Below are 16,386 nucleotides of genomic sequence, written 5' to 3'. Positions count from 1 at the left end.
GGGTGTGCAGGAGCTGGACCTGGGCAGCAGGGGGTTGGGGCAGGGATTGAGCTTGGCCAAGGAGTTGGAGCTGGGGCCATGGGGGTGGTAGGTAGCGGGGGTGGAGTTGGAGCACCACACACACGTGTCAGGGGTTGGGAGCCCCAGGCACAGGTTGAAGCTGCAGCCCCACATGCCAGAGGCTGTAAGCTGGGGCTGCAGGAGGTCCGGGGAGGTTGAACGGGGTGAACTGGGGCATGGGGATTACCTGGGGGGGTGCTTCATGCACCTGCAGCAGCTGACAGCTGTAGCCCCCATGTGCACTAGTGGATGGGAGCCCAGCATGTGCTGGTTGGGGTGAGCAGGGGACAGGGGCGGGTTGAGCTGGCAGGGGGGTTAGAGCCCTTGCATACACCAGCGATGGCTAACAGCTGGAGCCCCACATGTGAAGGGGTGAGCTGGGGCTGTGGGGGGAGAGGTTGAGCTGGGCGGGAGGGTTGAACGGGGGTGCGCCAGGTTGGGATGGTTGAGTGAGGGGTGGGGTTTGGACCCCCACGCATGGAGGTTGAGATGGGGCCACAAGAGGGGTGAGCTGGGTTGGGGAGGGTTGAACAGGAGTGCACTGGGGTGGGGTACTTGAGTGGTGGGGGAGGTTGGAGCCCTGCACACACTGAGCCAGCCACGTGGGCATGGTGAGCTGGGGCCACATGAGTGTTGGGGAGGTAGGCAGGGGCAGATAGCTAGGCAGGCTAAAAGCCTTCCCTCTACCTTCCCGGGGCAGTGCTTAGTGCTGCTCTGTGAAGGCAGAGGGAATGGGCTCTTAGCCTGCCTAGCTGCTGAGAGCCCTGCAGCTTCACATTGTATGAAACTCACGTGAAGCCATGTACAGTGAGGGATTACTATACATTACTGGGGTCTTAACTCATTAATAGAAAATTGACTGAGCTCATCATAAGTAAAAACCTGTAGAAAATCTAGTTTTATTTCATCCTGCAGCAGAAGGAAGAAGCCAAGTGAGACCACATTTTGGGATTTCTTGACCTCGGCTGGGCATCCAGCCATTTCAGCAAGCTGTGGTTTTTATTTTGTAATGTCCTGTTTTGAAGTTCCAGGAAAGTTCATCTGAAGGAGTGAGTCTTACATACGAAAGCTCATGACCTAATAAATCTGTTAGTCTGTAAGATGCTACAGGATTGCTTGTTATTTGTGAAGCTACAGACTAAAGCGGCTATCCCTCTAGGAAAGTTAATAGTTTGCTGACACATCTTTTGAAGCCCTGTGCTACATACTACACTGACCTATATCAACAGGTGTTGTTTCTGTTCTCACAGGAAAGGGTGGACTCACGGGTAGCATAACAGCAGCAGCCAAATGTGAGTTGAGTGAATCTGTGGTTCAGGAACATCTGCCTACTGTGCTACAACACAGAGACGACCAGAGAGGCACGTGGATAACAACCACCCCATCAGGCATGCAAGTGGGCACTAAGGGAGCAACCAGAATGGATCTAAAACCACTGCTAACTTATCAGGCAACTGACCCAGTTAATGGAATGGTACTGCTATTCTTATATCATAGTTCTGCTCTACTGAGTTTAGAGATGTGTCTGATAGCATAAATGTTACAAGTAACAGGATTTGGTCATTGGATATGTTTCCTTAGAGCTCTAATATTATACTCTTAAAGTTACACAAGTATTGAATTCAGAAAATTTCTGACCTTTCAAACCACTGAGCTATATAATATAGTCTTGGTTTAGCTTTGTCAAATGTGCAATATCCTAGTGTCTTATCTAACATAAAATGAAAAAGCAGTCCTTTAGCACCTTAAAGACTAACAATATATTTGTTAGCTTATGAGCTTTCATAGGACAAACCCACTTCTTCAGACCTGGACAATCATGATAACTGATAACTGAAAGGGAGAAAATTTAAAGAGAGAGAAAAAAACTGAAAGACAAAAAATAAAAGAAATAAACTGATGAATCAGCTAGGTAGGGCAGAAGTAAGAGTGGGGGGAAGGGAGGAGCTAAAAATCCTCTGCAAGTGACTATTAAGTTAAATGGGATGGCTGAGGTCACTGTGAATATCAAAGGTGGGGAAATTGTCCTTGTGATGCAAGAGATACTTGATATCTTTGTTGAATCCAAGGTAATAGGTATCAAACTTGAAAATAAATTCCATTCAGATGTCTCCCTTTGTAATCTGGTGTTCAGATCTCTGTGTTTTAAAATGCACACCATTAAGTGTTGAATGCTGTGTCCTGCTAAATTGAAATGCTCACTTGCACCAGTTTATGTGTTTTCTGATTCCTAATGTTGGATTTGTGTCCATTCATTCTTCTTTGAGTAATTGTTTGTGTGCATTCCAATACAGGTGTGCATATGGGTGTGTGCTCAGTTGCCGGAAAATTTTTCCTCTAGCTAGTAGCCAATGGGTCAGTGCAGCATCCCTGGAATTGCATTGATATAGCATCCAATATAGGCACCGCCTGGCCTGTCCCCTGCTCAGTTCCTTTTTGCTACAGCATCAGTTGCTGGAACTCCCCATCACTCACGCGAGCAATCGTATTAGTTACCTTGTAGGGCTTAGATCTTATCTGTAACTAGTTCTAATTAGGTGTTAGGTGCAGGCAGAGGAAGTGAAGGACAAAGCCAACCCAGTGATGGGTATCTTGTCCTCATTAGGTCCCCCTAGAATGGCGCTGTCTCTCATTGGCTACGTCTACACGTGAAGCCTACATCGAAGTAGCTTATTTCGATGTTGCGACATCGAAATAGCCTATTTCGATGAATAGCATCTACACGTCCTCCAGGGCCGGCAACGTCGATGTTCAACTTCGACGTTGCTCAGCCCAACATCGAAATAGGCGCAGCGAGGGAACGTCTACACGTCAAAGTAGCACACATCGAAATAGGGATGCCAGGCACAGCTGCAGACAGGGTCAACGAGCGGACTAGCGCTTCCGGGGCAACAGCTAGTTGCTCCCTTAAAGGGCCCCTCCCACATACACTCAGCCTGCACAGCACGCGGTCTGAGGAGCCATATAGGCACACAGACCCCGGGCGCCACAGTCATGGACCCCCAGCAGCAGCAGCAGCAGCAGCAGCAGCAGCTAGAGGTCCACCCAGCCCTCCCGGCAGGAGCAGGGCTTGCCCTGGCCCATGCCATGTGGGAGGCAGCTGAGTATCTCCTTACCCCAGGGGAGGAGATGCCCCCAGGGCAGCAGGGCTCAACCCCTACCCCTGCAGCACCCCGCTCCACCCCCCGCCTCACACGCTGGCGGCTGTGGAGCTACCCCACCAGCACCGACTGGTGGGAGCAGCTGGTGCTTGGGGAGTGGGACGACGACCACTGGCTCAGGAACTTCAGGATGAGCCGGCAGACATTCCTAGAGCTGTGCCAGTGGCTCACCCCCGCACTCAGGCACCAGGACACTGCCATGCGGCGTGCCCTCCCTGTGGAGAAACGGGTCGGCATCGCTGTCTGGAAGCTGGCCACTCCGGACAGCTACCGATCCGTGGGGCAGCAGTTTGGTGTCGGAAAGGCCACCGTCGGGGCTGTCTTCATGGAGGTAAGAGAACCCACAGGGGGAGGCCAGGGCAGGGCAGGGGGGCCAGAGCAGGGCAGGGCAGAGCAGGGCAGGGCACGGCAGGGCAGGGGGGCCAGAGCAGGGCAGCAGGGCCAGGGCAGGGCAGGGGGGCCAGGGCAGGGCAGGGCAGGGGGGCCAGAGCAGGGCAGGGCAGAGAAGGGCAGGGCAGGGCAGGGCAGGGGGGCCAGAGCAGGGCAGGGCAGGGCAGGGCAGGGCAGGGCAGCCAGGGCAGGGCAGGGCAGGGCAGGGCAGGGCAGGGGGGCCAGGGCAGGGCAGTGCCACGCACACCCTGCTCACCCCTCACTGGGGCTGTCCCATGTGCTTTCTCTGCAGGTCGTGCATGCAATCAACGCCATGCTCCTGCACAGGCTCGTGAGGCTGGGGGACCCACATGCCACTGTCGCCACCTTTGCCACCCTGGGCTTCCCCAACTGCTTCGGGGCTCTGGATGGGACTCACATCCCCATCCGCGCCCCGCATCACAGTGGAGGACGATACCTCAATCGGAAGGGCTACCATTCGGTCGTCCTGCAGGCCTTGGTGGACAGCTGGCGACGTTTCCAGGACATTTACGTGGGCTGGCCTGGCAGCACCCACGACGCCCGGGTTTTTCGGAACTCGGGCCTGTGCCGCCGGCTGGAGGCGGGGACCTACATCCCCCAGTGGGAGATCCCTCTGGGGGACACCACCATGCCCTTCTGCGTCATCGCAGATGCGGCATACCCCCTCCGGCCGTGGCTCATGCACCCCTACACGGGCCACCTCTCCACTAACCAGGAGCGCTTCAACGAGTGCCTGAACTGTGCGCGCCAGGTGGTGGAGCGCTCATTTGGCCGCCTCAAGGGACGCTGGCGATGTCTCCTGACCCGCCTGGATGCGGGCCCCAACAACATCCCCCAGATTGTGGGTGCCTGCTGCGCCCTGCACAACCTCGTGGAGAGCAAGGGGGAGACCTTTCTGCAGGGCTGGGCCGTGGAGGCCGGCAGGGCACACGTGCAGCCACCTGCTGCCCCCAGTCGGCAGGTGGACCCCGAGGGGACCCGGGTCCGGGAGGTCCTGTGGGCCTACTTCGACCAACAGGCCGCGGGGTGAACTCTGCCCAGGCCCCCTACTGCCTGCCCCTTCCTCCCCCACACTCGTGCCCCAACGCCCACACCATGGAGCACCCCACCGCCCCCCCCCACTTGTCCTGGACAAATGACAGCACGAACTTGTGGGTGAACGTAAATTTTTTTTTCTTGCTGAACCTTTCTTTTGGGGTGTAAATAAATATGTGAAGCACAAACAGAAAACTAAGTACAAACGTTCAACCAAAGAAATATGTACACAAATAAAACAAACCAAAGAAACAACTGTGTGGCATACATAATAAAAAGAAAACCAGGGAGGAGAAAGGGGAGAACTATTTACATGGGGGGGACGGGGCAAATGGGGGCACCAAAAAAAGAGGGTCCAACTATATACAACAAGGCGGGGGCCACGTCCCGGGCCCCTCGCCCCTATAGCCCCGCACTGGGCGTGCCCGGCCGGGAGCCCCGCCGCGCCTGCAGTCTGGTCCGCGGCTGGGTGGGAGCGGGCTGGACCGGAAGGTATCGGTGCCGGCAAGTCTCAGGTGGCTCCAGGGGTCCCTCGGTGCTCTGGCCCTCGCGGGTGGGTGGTGGGGCGACGGCAGACGGGCCGGCGACGGCCGGAGCTGCTGGTGGTGGGGCTGCAGGAGCAGGCAGGGCGGGCGATGGCTCGGCCAGCGCGGCATGGGGGGCCAGGTAGTCCACCAGCCGGTTAAATGTCTGCATATAGGCCCCCCATGCCTCCTGGTGCCAGGCCAGCGCCCGCTCCTGCAGCTGGAGGTGCTGCTCCAATACCTCCAGCTGCCGGCGGAGGATGGCCAGCAGCTGGGGGTCCGTCGCCGTCGCCGGTAGTAGGCGCGGGGTCCGCCGTCTAGCCCTCCGCGGGGCCGGTCATTCCTCGGCCGAGGGGCTGCCCTGGAGCGATGGTCCCGGAGGGCTCTCCAGGACAACTGAGGCCTCACTGGCGCTCTCTTCCGGTTCTTCTGATGGTGCAGGTGCAGGTGCAGGACACAGGAGAGGAGAGGGGAAAGAAGAATGGAGACAGGTGTTAGTGTGGGCCTCAAGCCGTGGCCTCTGTCCCCCCGGCCCTGTGCTGCAGGTTCCCCATCCCCGTCCCCGGGAGATGCTGCTGTGATGGATGGGGTTCAGGGGTCCCCCTGCCCTGCACCCCATCCCCTGGTGGGAGCGACTCTCACTTCACCCCGCAGGGTCTGAGAGCAGGAGAGGTTTCTTAGGCCACAGATGGCCAGTTTCTGGCAGGAGTGACAGCACCAGCTGTCGGAAGAGACAGTCCTTCCAACCCGTCGTGGGGAGAAGACCCCAAGGGGGGCCCCTCTGGGATGCAGCTTTCCCCCTCCTCAGGCTGGCTGCCTACCAGCTCTCCCTTCCCCTAGCCTCCACCTGTGGCCCCCGCCCTCGCCCCCCAATTCCAAGCCAGCTCGGCTCCTCCCTCCTGTTGGTTCATGGCAGAGGTGTCACCTGCCAGCTGTAGCGCCAGGATCCTCCTTTGGCCCTGGGAGCTCTTCGGCTCTTGTGGCTCATATGTAGCCTGAGTCTCCCTTTGGCACTCCCCCCACTCCATCACATGCTGCTGCTGCTGCGGGGTGTCCCACCCCCTCCACCCGGGGGCCCCTCGAGGTTCCGCTCCCCCCTGGCCCGGGGATGGGGCATGGCACTGTCATGCGGGGTGGGGGGGGGGCAGGGGCTGATGGCTGCAGTGCTGTGAGGGACATGGCCCTGGTGTCCTTGGGGCCATGGCCATGTGAGCGTGTGGGGGGCCCTGGACACATCTCTGTTACCCCTGCCCCTCCAGCCCCGGGGTGTCCACCAGAGAGGGGTACCTACCTGTGGGTCCGCTCCCACGGTCCGGAGATCCCCGGGGGTCGGAGGCCCTGCTGCTGCTCCGGGATGGCAGGAGGAGGATCTGCAGGCTGGATTCTGCAGAGGAGGAGCCCCCCTCCTCCTCCTCCTCCTCCTCCTCCTCCTGCCGCGATGTCCCGGGGATGGCCTCCGGGGGGGGCCCCCAGGGTGCGGGGCTTGCCTCCGGGGCAGACTCAGGCTGGAGGGCCTGCTGGGGCTCGTCAGCCGAGGTGTCAAGGGTGGCCGGAGGGGAGGAGGTGTGCCGGGAGCCCAGGATGTCCCTGAGCTCCCTGTAAAAGGGGCAAGTGATGGGGGCGGCCCCAGATCGGCTGGCGGCATCCCGGGCCCGGGCATAACCCTGCCGCAGCTCCTTCACCTTACTCCTCACATGATCCGGAGTGCGGGCAGGGTGACCCCGGGCAGCCAGGCCATCGGCCAGCCGAGCGAACGCATCCGCGTTCAGCCTCTTGCTCCCCATTACCTGGAGCACCTCCTCCTCGCTCCAGAGCCCCAGCAGGTCCCGCAGCTCGGCCTCCGTCCAGGAGGGGCCCCGCTGCCGCTTCCCAGACTGGGTGGCCCTCTGGCTGGGCGGCCCTCTGGCTGGGCTGGCTGCCCTGGCTCCCCTTGGGGGGGGTCTCCTGGGGGCGCTGGGGGGGCTCCTGGCTCGCCATCGCCGCTGGCTGGGTGGCTGATGGCTGTGCAGGCTGCCCGCGTGTGCAGGCTGCAGCCTGCACGTTGCCTCAGCTTCCTGCAGAGTCAGGGCGGGGGAGGGGACCTTTAAGGGGCCGCTCCACGCGGCCACCAGTGAGCTGAGGGGCTGGAGAGAGCGTCTCTCAACCCCCCAGCTGATGGCCGCCATGGAGGACCCGGCAATTTCGACGTTGCGGGACGCGGATCGTCTACACTGTCCCTACTTCGACGTTCAACGTCGAAGTAGGGCACTATTCCTATCTCCTCATGGGGTTAGCGACTTTGACGTCTTGCCGCCTAACGTCGAAGTTAACTTCGAAATAGCGCCCGACACGTGTAGCCGCGATGGGCGCTATTTCGAAGTTAGTGCCGCTACTTCGAAGTAGCGTGCACGTGTAGACACAGCTATTAAGACCATCGCCCAGACAGCCCAGTAACATGTAGCAGACCCCACGTCGGCCCAGCCCATGATGAGGAAAAATGAGAAAAGATACTTTGTCCCCTTTATGGGACATAAACACCTCTTCACCCACTCCCCATCTGACTCTGGTCATGGATGCAGCCAACCATAGGGAGAGATAGAGGTTTCAAGGGCTCTCACCCAAAAATAGAGAGGTGAAACGTTTGGATCTGTATGTTAGGAAAGTTTATTCAACAGGGGTGAGGGGGGCTACAGCTGTGTATAGCTAATAAGCAAGACCTCGTGAGTAGATACTCACACAACACTGCTTCCTGCCTTTCCAAATTCACAGGGCTGATTCACCTGGATGCCAACCTGTGTTTATGGCATAAGTGGAGAAGTATAAGCTGATGTCACATGTGGCTTTGCAGGCCACCCTGGACTCTGCTGATGCAGTGCAAGGGTCATGGCATCAGGTGCAGCCAGGGGAAGAGGGGCTTGGCTTCAGGTCTCTGGTCTGCCCAATGAAGTACAGCAGACTATTCAGGACTTGCCCTTTGAGGGGCTGACTCTGTTTTTGGAGAAAACTGACAAGAGGCTACATAGCCTTAAAGACTCCAAGGCCACCATGAGGTCACTAGGGCTTCATGCTCCTATGATGCAATGCAGGCATTTCACTCCCCACCCTCTTCCCAGGCAATTCCCTCAGCAGCCTCAGTGTCAAAATAGGCAGAGAGGTCAGAGAAGCAGGAGGTGCTCCCACCAGCCTGGCCAAGGGCAACAGAAGCCCCCGCTGGGGCCTAAGTCTAACTTTGTATGGTGCAGTTGAGAGTGGCACACCACTCCCCATTATGGATCCAGCATGCCATATGTTTTCATTCCACCTATCCCTGTTCTACCCTGCCTGGTGCTTCACATGGTAGAAAGGGGATACGCTATCCAGTTCAGGTCTTACCCCACTTTCAACTCCTCTTCCCCATCCCTCGTTAGGGACTCCTCTCACAAGGGTATGCTCAAGCAGGAGATTCAGTTGCTCATCGATTGTGGGGGAGGTGACAGAGGAGGTTCCACCACAATTCACACAATTCAGGGACTAGGGGTTTTACTCCTCATTATTTCCTCAGCCTGAAATCAAAAGGGGGAATGAGGTCTATCATGGACTTGCAATGCCTGAACAAGTTTGTAAAAAAGATCAGGTTTTGCATGCTCTTTCTAGCTGTGTCTACATGTGCACAAAAATTCGAAATAAGTGGCCCTTTTTCGAAAGAGTGGGAGGAGTGTCCACACGTGTAAACCCATCTTTCAAAAGAAAATTGAAAGAACGGGGCGCAGACTTCGAAATCCTAACGCCGATCACATATCAGGAAGATCGCTCCCTTTCAACATACTAAATCGAAAGAGTACATGTGTAGACGCTCCACAGTCTGCTTTTTCGAAATACGGGTCCACCATGGTGCCGGTCAGCTGGAGTGCAGGGCCGCTCCAGCCGGCAGCAGCGGGGCTCTATTGTCCCTGCATTCGGCTGCCTTAAAGCCTCACGCACGCAGGAAACCCGTGGCAGGAAGCTGAGAGTGTGGTCGGAGCAGCCTCCCCATGTAGTCCAACTGCACGCTGCAGTGCCACAGCATCGCCAGCAGCCAGCCCACCCACGAGGCTCCCCCCCAGCCCAGCCACTGTAGGGCTCCCAGGGGGAGAAAAAAAGGGCCCCTCCTGGACAAAGCAGGAGCTGCGGGACCTCCTCAGCCTCTGGAAGGACGAGGAGGTCCTGCACCACATGGGCTCAAGTGGCGCACTGCCGCTGCCTTCAGCTGCCTGGCGCCGGGCCTCCACACCAGGGCTGCCCAGAGCGTACCACGGAGCAGGTACGCTCCAAGGTAAAGGAGCTGCGGCAGGGCTATGCCCAGGCCAGGGACCAGGCTGGACGCTCTGGGGCAGCTCCAGACGCATGCCCCTTCTACAGGGAGCTCTGGGGCATCCTGGGGCCACAGGAGAGCTCCTCAATCCCGGCATTTCTGGACACCTCCGGCGAGGAGCTGCAGCCGGAAGAGGAGGAGAAGGGGCAGCCCAGACCAGGGACCCAGGAGGGCGAGGGGACCACGGAGTGGTCAAGTGAGGAGAGGGAGCTCACCGCAGTCATCCCCTCCTGCTCCTGCAGCCGGGCGACTGAGAGCTGGACATTCCCGGATGTTGCCAAGAGACCCTCCGGTACATACAGGGAGGGGCACACACCTGCTCCACAGGGTGGGGGCAACGCAATGGCTAGTTGCCCGCACACAGGACCGGTTGTCCCGGGCTGCACACAGGCCACCCCGCACATGGGATGTGGTGCCCCACGCTGGTGCACCAGTGATGTCCAGCACCCGTCCTCAGTGGACAGCGCCACAAGCCACATAGGGGTGGCAGCCGTTCAGAGCTGGACAGCGCCTGGGGCCTGCACACCACAGGCCGGGAAGGGCCACCTGCATGAGAGACCTCTGGATTCACCCCCAGGCCAGGAGGCCAGCCCGTGGGGGAGTCAGTGTCCTTTGGAGGGCCAGGGGCCCCATGGGGTGGGCTCGAGTGGGTGGGCCACAGCCTGGTCCCCTCCGTCTGGGGCTCATTACTGACCTGCTCTCTTCCTGTCCACACAGCCGCACCATCCGTGGGCTGGGAGAGCCCTGCACCGTCCCTCATCCCCAAGAGCCCTCCCACAGCCCTCGGAGGTGCCCGTACGCCACCCCAGGCAGCGCACCATTGGGGCCGTGGCCAGAGGGCCCCCCACCAGGCCAAGGAGGACCCAGCCAGCCAGTGCCAGGCCGAGGTGGCCGAGCAGCACCTGAGGCTCGCCCAGGCTGACATGGAGTGGAGGAAGGCAGCCTGGGAGAGGCTGCTGTTCACCCTGGAGGGCATTGGCCACACCCTTCGGGACCATATGGCCACTATTGCCCGCCTCCTGGGCCCCCAGCAGCTCTCCCCCACTGAGCCTGCCCATGTGCCCCCACCAATACTGCCCCCCACCCCCACTGAGCCTGTCCCACCCACCTCTTCTGCCCCCACCAAGACTGCCTCCTCCACCCCCACTGAGCCCACACCCTTCACCCCCACCAGGCCCACTCACCAGCAATACCTGCCAGTGCTACCCGCACCCTCTCCTCCCCACTGGGGACCCTGCACCTGGGGAGGCAGGGGCTCCAGGAGCTGACGGGGCTCGTGGCCCACCACCCCTGCCCTGGATTGAGCGCCTCACCCCCCCTCCAAGTTAGGTTCCCCCCACCCCCTCCAAGCTAGGTTCCCTCCTGTACGTATTTACCAATGAAAACAGTATAGATAAACGTTTCTTTTATTGTTCACCACTCCATGCTGTGCTCCTCAGGGGGACGGTGGGTGGTGGATGTGCAGGTGCAGTGCTGGTGGGGGTGGTGGGGACGGTGGGTGGCAGATGTGCGTGGGATGTGGGTGTGCATGTGGGTCAGAGGTGGCCATCGGCAAAGGCCTGCCTGAGGGCCTCCTGGATGCAGTGGCCATCCAGGTGGGCCTGGAGGATGGGGGCAGCGCCTGGCCACTCATAGCCGGTACCAGCCAGAGGGTCCCCCCCAGGGACATAGGCATCCCCCTTTCTCTGCACGACATTGTGGAGGATGCAACAGGCGCCCACCACCTGGGGCACGTTGAGGACTCCAACCTCCAGCCACATGAGGAGGCACCTCTACTGCCCCTTTAGGTGCCTGAAGGCTTGCTCTGCCACATTGCGGGCGTGGTTGAGGAGCTGATTGAATGCCTCCTGAGTGGGGTCAAGGTGTCCCATGTACAGCCTCATGAGCCACGGCTGCAGGGGGTACGCTGCATCTGCCATCATGTAGAGCAGCATGGTGACATCCTCCACCACCGAGATATACTGCTGGGGGACGAAGGTGCCGGCCTCCATGTGCCAGCAGAGGCCAGAATTCCAGAAGACCCAGGCATCGTGGGTGCAGCCGGCCCAGCCCATATAGAGGTCAGTGAACCAGCCCCTCGCGTCTACCAGGGCCTGGAGCACCACCAAATGGTAGCTCTTCCGGTTGAGGTACTGGCCGGCGCTGTATGGTGGGGCACGGATGGGGATGTGTGTGCCATCCAAAGCACCGATGCAGTTTGGAAAGCCCAGGTCCTGGAAGTTGGCAACAGTGTTGTCTAGATCCCCCAGGCGGACAACCCTATGGAGCAGCATCGCATTGATGGCTCTGATGACCTGCAGGGGGGGAAGGAGGACACGTGCTCTAGTGCGGGTGTGGCAGCCATCTCCCCCAACCTCAGGCCCATTCTGCCCCCCTCCCATCCAGCCCCCGCCCTGTCCAGCCCTGTGCCCCCCACCTATCCAGCCCCTGCCCCATCTGGCCACTTGCAGCGGAGGGATCCGCAACGTTTCCTGCCTCCCTTCTTTCGAAAGCGGGCTTGGAGCCGTGTGGATGCTCTCTTTCAAAGACCTTAATGGTACTTCAAAAGAGTGGATCAAAATGCCGATCCGAAAAATGGCGGCGAGTGCTCCCTTTCGACGGCTGCTATTTCTACCGCCGAACTTCGATTTTCGCCCTTTCGAAAGGGCACTCGTGTAGACACAGCTTCTGAGACTCACTATCCCATTGCTGGATACTTGGGACTGGTTTGCTGCTCTCAACTTAGAGGATGAGTATTTTCACATCAGTTCTTCAGCTTTGTGGCGAACGGGGTACACCATCCATTCACTGTCCTTCCATTTGGCCTGTTGACAGCTCCAAGGGTTTTCACCAAGCGCATGGCAGTGGTGGTAGCCTTCCTCCAAGGCATGGGGTCCAGTTGTTCCCATACTTGAACAGCTGGTTAGTCAAAGGGGGCTCACAAGCCCAGGTTCATCAATATATAAAGTTCATTCACTGAACCTTCAACGGTCTCCTGATAAATGAGGCAAAGTCAATGCTCATCCCTGCTCAGAGAATAGAGTTTTTGGGGGCTCTCTTGCCCTTGGTGCCTCTTCCACAGCATTCCTAGACCATGTCCTGATTCAGGAAATCTGTAGGGTGGCCACCTGTCTCCCATTCACACATTTTCAGCCCAGTATGCGATTGTACAGCATGCTAGGGAGGGTGCTGCAGGGGCAGGGCTGTATTACAGTCATTCCAGGGCTCCGACCCCACTTCCTAACATCAGTTTATATTAACCTGCGTTGGAATGCACGTGAAAATCACTCAAAAAAGAAAACAGTTACTTACCTCTGTAACTGGTGTTCTTCTAGATGTGTTCTTTGTGTGCATGTCAAAACCCTCCCACCTTTCCCGACTGTCAGAGTAGCCGGCAAGAAGGAACTGAGCGGGAGACAGGTTGGGTGGTGCTTGTATTGGGTGCTCTATTCACGCCGCTCCAGGGGGCACTGCACTGACGTGTTGGCTACTGGCTAGGGGAAAAAATTCCCAGCAACTGAGCATGCACCCACACACACACCTACATTGGACTGCACATGAACAATAACGCAAAAAAGAATGAGCAGACACAAATCTAACATTAGGAACCGGTATAAGTGAGCGTTTCAGTTCAGTAGGTTACTTAATAGTGTGCATTTTAAAACAAAGGGATTTTAACACCAGATTACAAGAGAGACATCTGCACTGGAATTTATTTTCAAGCTTGAAAACTATCACCTCAGACTCAACAAAGATATCAATTATCTCATGCATTACAAGGACAATTTCCCCACCTTTAATATTCGCAGTGACCTCAACCGTCCCACTTAACAGACACTTGTAGAGGAGTTTTTCTCCTCCCTTCACTCCCACCCCATCTACCTGATTCATCAGGTTTTTTTTCTTTCTTTTTTTGTCTTTCATTTTTTCCATCTTTTTCTTTAAATTCTCTCCCTTTCAGTTATCCGTTATCAGAATTCTCCAGGTCTGAAGAAGTGGGTCTGTCCAACAAAAGCTCATCACCTAACAAATATATTGTTAGTCTTTAAGGTGCTACAGAACAGCTTTTTTTGTTTTGTGAAGATACAGACTAGCACAGCTACCTCTTTAAAACTATCTAATATATTATTGATACAGCCGTTGCAGTCGTATCTGAGAACCAGTGGAAACCAGTATTCTTTTACCCTTCCAGATTATGGTAATGCGAGAAGACAAGGTGCTAATGGTTCAGAAAATGGATAATACCAAAATAGTGGATCATGCTGATGGTACTAAAATCACCACATTTTTTCAGGATCATGAGGATTTTTTTGTATCTGAGAATAACGAAGAAATAGGTAAATTCAAAAATGTAGCAATTCACATTCTTCTAGTTTGTAAAATTAGTATCTTTCAACATAAACAATAGGTTTTCCCAGCATAGCCTACACAACATATTTGATATATCAGTTGTTCTAGTTTTTTTCTTTAGTGGTTGTGATAACAGACTTTATTGTGGCAAAAGACAAGCAGGTCGTTTCATAGTTTCATGTACCTTATCTGACCGTCATCACCATGGTAGTAACCTCATATCTCCCATTACTTTAAAAGAGCTCTCTCTTTTTAACTTGTCACCAACCAGTTGGCTGTTTGATTTTTAAATTACTGAATGTGTGTGAATGAGGACACTATCTTAGGAAAGCCTAGCTGCAAAGCAGTGTCTTTAATGCAGTGAGGCTAATGGTCACTCATTTTCTTTCAGACGGTATGTCCCTTTAGCCCAGTTGCTGTGTACGTTCTGTTTCTCTGGGTCATATGCCAGCCCCCGTGAGTTGACTAATATTGCTTTACTGGAATGGAATGGGAGGTTGTGGTCACAAACAGGGAGGTGTTTACTCAGTTAGATGAGACTATGTAGGACTTTGAAAATCTGAACAGTGATCTTGAACTGGATTCTGTATTCAGTCCAGATAAATCAGAATGATGTATTTTCTGTGTTGCTGAGGAGGTGGCCTGATGCATTCTGAACAAACTAGATAGTTCCCTCATAACACAGGGCTTCCTTCTCAGATATAATATATTGCAGTAGTACAACCTACATGTCACAAATGCATGGATTACTATGACCAGGTCTGCATTTGATAGGACTACTCATAATCTTCTGGCAAGCCATAGATGGTACTGAGTATTTTTTACTATTGTAGCTACTTGAATGTGCAAATACAGTGCAGGGTCTAAGAGAATTCCAAGCCTGCAGATTGCTCTGAGACTATAAGAGGAGGTCCCTTCAATGAAAGGAATTTTTATGGAAAAAAGTTCATGAAGATGCCTATATAAAAGCTAAAGGAGAAGCTGTATGAGAGATAAGGAAACTGAGACAGATTTTCCCACAGTTCATGTCCTCCTCTTTGGTGTGGCTAATCTGTGTTCATTCCTAGGTGAGTCCCCACAAATCATCAAAAGAAAAGTAAAATGTGTAAGAGTGGAGAATCCTGACTTTGCTACTGTTATAACAAACTGTGAAGACAGCATATGTTGTGCCATCTTTGCCGACGGGACATCTGTTTTAGCAAAGCCTCGGGGAACATACCAGGTGAGTTTTAGTTTAAGATATAACAGTGTAATCAATATATGTGTTTATGTGTTTGGAACTCCTCATCTCTGCCTTTGTCTCCTCTTACCCTAGCTATCAAATCTCCCTTCTGTATGGCCTTTCCACATTCTATCTAGATTCCAACTGCGGAGAATGGGACCACGCTACCCATACTCAAACTCCACAACTCCATGGATTCCTATTTACTTCAGAAGCCGATTCAAAATTGCTTTCTGTTAAAATATTAACATTTAAAATATTGCACAAACACCATTACCTAATGGACTTTCCCTGTTTCCCTCTGCACTCTCTGCAAACAAGGGTCTGCATTGGATTTTTTCTTTCTGAATTCAATCATTGTTCATTTGCATGCTACGTCTAAACCTAAAAGTCAGCCTTTGGCAGCTGAACCTCCTTTTCTTCTTGTATGGCAGGTTTTACCCTCCAGTACTGGCTGCCTTTTCATTGATGATGATTGTTCAGTAGTTTATTCCCATGAGATTTTCAATGAAACTGAGCTTTTCTGCAAGCATGAGGAGAGCCAAGTAGGGAGATACATTATGAAACACACCTCCAATGTCATCTGTGAGGTGCTGGATCCTGAAGGAAATCTTTTCAAGGTAAGACACAAAGTGGGAAGTAAGAACTTGTGTTTTGTGTTGAGTAGTTTTACCCACTTAGTAAATGGAGAGCTTTGTAATATTAATACTGTGGGCAGCATCACCATCCAAATGTCACAGCAGCTGGGAATTGGGCATGATACTTCAGAACAGAGTGAACTTCAGTTTGGAATTGACTTTTGGGCCTCGCCCTCCTTTAAAGTTATAAATGTTATACAGAATGAGATCCTTGAACTGCAGCTCTATCACAAGTGTAAACCCACATTAATTAATGTGACTTACTGCACTATTCTAGCCAAAGGAAGTAGCAACAAGCTTGGGATCTGAAGAGGAGAAAAGATAGTAAGTATTTAATTACAAAACCCCACCAAAATATTTAAACCAAAATTACTCAGTAAAGCAAAAGTTGATGTATAAGTCTGATTCATTCTTTAGCGTTACACTATTTTGTGGTATTATCCTTACTGTTTTTAAAAGCTAGATGAGTGAGCTAGGATAGTACTTGGATGTGAATCCATGAAGCAGCATCTCATGGTTATTAAGCAGCAGGTATTTTTTTCTGGCTCAGTATTGTGCTCCCAGTGTGGTATTAAGTGGCATTGAGTTTCCACATGTGACATTTAAATGTTGATACCTAAATATGGATACAGAAGCTTAAATTTACATACCCAATTTTGGAAAAGTTGGTCAGTATTTCTTACTTAACTTTCTCGCT

At 54.4% G+C, this 16,386-nt stretch overlaps 1 protein-coding gene across 1 annotated transcript in view; it reads left to right on the top strand.

Annotated features, from left to right (window-relative positions):
- Window positions 1–16,386, top strand: part of SPAG17 (sperm associated antigen 17) — a 232,801-nt gene that overhangs the window by 188,649 nt on the left and 27,766 nt on the right. The window contains exons 28-31 of the mRNA XM_074983588.1: window positions 1,311–1,534; window positions 13,672–13,816; window positions 14,897–15,051; window positions 15,486–15,671. Of these exons, the coding sequence (XP_074839689.1) occupies window positions 1,311–1,534; window positions 13,672–13,816; window positions 14,897–15,051; window positions 15,486–15,671 (710 nt within the window). The remainder of the gene's footprint in view (window positions 1–1,310; window positions 1,535–13,671; window positions 13,817–14,896; window positions 15,052–15,485; window positions 15,672–16,386) is intronic.

This window comes from Carettochelys insculpta, chromosome 1, assembly GCF_033958435.1.
Source record: "Carettochelys insculpta isolate YL-2023 chromosome 1, ASM3395843v1, whole genome shotgun sequence".
Lineage (NCBI taxonomy): Eukaryota > Metazoa > Chordata > Testudines > Carettochelyidae > Carettochelys > Carettochelys insculpta.
This window is presented reverse-complemented; position numbering and strand designations above follow the sequence as displayed.